Raw genomic sequence first — 3,001 nt, 5'->3', positions numbered from 1 at the left:
CCCAGCAACTACAGGCCCATGACTTCCAGATGGACCCAGCCCAGCTTTCCCTCCACTCCTCAACTGGTACTTAGTAAAGCTTTTTTGAGTGTTTATTAGGCTATGCAAATTCAAACGGGTTTTTGTAAGGTAACTTTCCAAATCGAGAAGAACTACTTCAGAGTTAACAGTGTTTAGTAGCTTGAAGTTATAGATAAGCTGAGACTTGAAGCTGTCACGGAAGCTACGTGTCCACTTAGACCTGCAGCTCGGAACCGTAATACGGAGAGTGCAAAGCGGAGCTTCTCAGGTTGGAGCAAGGATGCAGGGCAGACACGGAGCCCCCAGGAGCGCGCACCCCACAGGCCCACGAGGAAGGACATGCATGACACGCAGCAGCCGGAGGCGGGGGGCCGGGGAAGCACCAAGTACCTGAACCCGGTCTCTGGCGTGGGGATAATGAGGTGCGGGTTAGGAGGGTCGCTGTGGCATCGAGGCACCTTCATGGGACGAGGGCTGTTCCGGTGGAGAGCTGCCGGGGAAACAGCAACAAACAAGGCTGGTTAACGGGCGACAGGACACAGGCCCAGCAGACAGGGTGGTGCAACAAGTGCCCGACACTGTGCGTGGACCAAAATGAACCCATTTGCAGCAAGAAAAATCACATTACACACACGATACCAAAAAAATACTACTAAAAGACAGATAGCCACATTAAACATTCAACTGCCTCTATATGAAAACTATTCTTTTTTTAAAATTTATTATTTTTGTGTGCGTACAGTCCAATTGGATCTGACTGGTACAGGAGGAGACTGTTCCCCTTCTCTAGCAGAGGATCTGGTGGATTTGAACCACACACCTCTGGAATAGCAGTACAGCTTCCTGCCACTAGGCCACCAGAGCTCTCTAAAAACTATTCTTAAAAACCTTGCCCGAGTTGAGTGGAGGCCGCACCTGGCTCAGTGGCTCCTCTGACAGAGGGGACTGGGTGCCATCTCCACTTTAGGCCCTCCAGCGCCCAGATGTGACCAGGCCTGAGCCCCGGCCAAGGGCTGACTGGGACCCTGTCACTGTCCCCAGGTCCTCAGCTCTCCTTCCTTCTGCAAACCCTGCCAGGTGGACAGGCACTACGCTGCCTGCAGAGCACTGTTCCCTGCTTGGAACAAACCCATCAGGCGGTAAACACGGCAACAGAGAAAATGCAACAGGGGCTCGATAAAAATGCCAACAATGTCATCCTCCCACTAACTGACGCTGAAGTCCCAGACCTCTCGCCACCACGTTTTCTCTTCCACTCCAACTTCCTGCTTCACCTCGGTCTAGGTTTTCTTTTCAATGTTGCATTTTCTCTTCTGTCCCATAATAATTTTAGTGAACAGTTATCTGAGCCATTGTAATAACATCGGTGAACATCTATTTGGTCCTAGCCAGAAGCTCTTTCTTTTCAGTGGTTTGCCCGTCGGCTTTCAATAGCCTTTCACAGAACAGGAGAGAGAGGACCAGAGAGACTTGAGGGAAACGTCATCAGCAAGCCACAGTGGGTGTACCGTGCACATGAGCAAAAACTTCAGGACCTTAGCCCAGTTCATGATCTCCACCGCTACAAAGCCAAGTGCGGAAAGACTGACAACACTGCAATGTAGGGGGAAAACGGACCCAAAATGACCCAAAAGAAATCCATGAGGATAGTAAAGTCACTACTTCAGCAAAGGTACTGACACTACTCAGTCAAAAATCAACTTTGTGGGAGCTCTGGTGGCCTAGTGGCAAGAAGCTGCACTGCAATCTGAGAGGTGCACCGTTCGAATCCCCCAGATGCTCTGCTGGAGAAGGAAGGACAGTCTCCTCCTGTACCAGTCAGATCTGATTTGACGGTACACACACAAAAAGATAATAAAATTTGGAAAAAAATTAACTTTGTGGGAAAAATTTGCAGTACAAAATAAAGATATTCTTCTAAAACAAAACCAAACGGACTTACTATCCTTCATGCCTGAAGCCGCGAAATAAGCATTTAAGGGTGTAGTACATTCAGTATTGCAAAAACCATGATACTTTGCTGAAAAGAAGGTGAAATGGCCAATAAAAATAAAGAGATGCCAGGGATTACCATTCAGGACAGAGAGAGTATTCAAGGCAGAACAAACACACCACCTCAGCAACATGAGCAAAATTCAACAGACAGCAAACAACAAACGCTGGTGAGCTTATAAGGAGACTGGAATCCTTATACTGACTGCTGGCTGGGGGAAGGCAAAATGGTACAGTCACTATGGAAGGTGGTCTGGCACTTTCTTCTAGAAAGTTGGAAACAGAAATACCATTTGACCCAGTAATTCCTCTACTGGAAATATACTCTAAAGAAACCAAAGCTGCCACTCAAACAGTTGTATGCACACCCATGTTTATTGCTACATTATTCACAACAGCAAAGAGATGGAAGCAATCCAAGTGTCCATCAACAAATGAATGGATAGAAAAACTATGGAACATTCACAAAATGGAATATTATGCAGCACTGAGAAACAATGAACTGATATAGCTTTATACAAGATGAATGAGCCTGGAGGACATAATGCTGAGTAAAAGATCTTATTCACAAAAGGACAAATATTGCATAACCCCACTATTATAAAATAAGACAGACATGACGTGTTGGTGGGAAAATAGCAAAAGAGCAGATAATGATCACTGCAACAGAACAGAGGAAGGGAAGAACTGTCTAAAAGGAATATGTGTTTGTATGCATGAAAATTTGGAACAAGGGGTATATTGTAGGCTGGTGGAAAAAATGTGCAACAATGACTAACCCCCCCCCCAAATAAAACATACCAAATCTACCAACTTTTACAGTCAGAGATAGATCGAACATGCAATCAAGATGCATTGATAATAATGGGTGACTGGAACGCAAAAGTTGGGAACAGAGAAGAAGAATCAGTAGTTGGAAAACATGGGCTTGGTGACAGAAATGAAGCTGGAGATAGAATGATTGAATTTTGTACAATCAATGACTTAT

General features: G+C 45.7%; 1 protein-coding gene across 1 annotated transcript in view; it reads right to left on the bottom strand.

Annotated features, from left to right (window-relative positions):
• Positions 1 to 3,001, bottom strand: part of MAP3K4 (mitogen-activated protein kinase kinase kinase 4) — a 110,260-nt gene that overhangs the window by 18,070 nt on the left and 89,189 nt on the right. The window contains exon 16 of the mRNA XM_006882822.1: positions 412 to 511. Coding sequence (XP_006882884.1) covers positions 412 to 511 — 100 coding nt within the window. The remainder of the gene's footprint in view (positions 1 to 411; positions 512 to 3,001) is intronic.

The sequence above is a fragment of the Elephantulus edwardii genome, unplaced genomic scaffold (genome assembly GCF_000299155.1).
Source record: "Elephantulus edwardii isolate Elephantulus edwardi_28Jun2011 unplaced genomic scaffold, EleEdw1.0 scaffold00024, whole genome shotgun sequence".
NCBI lineage: Eukaryota > Metazoa > Chordata > Mammalia > Macroscelidea > Macroscelididae > Elephantulus > Elephantulus edwardii.
Note: the sequence above shows the minus strand (reverse complement) of the source record. Positions and strands in the feature narration are given on the sequence as shown.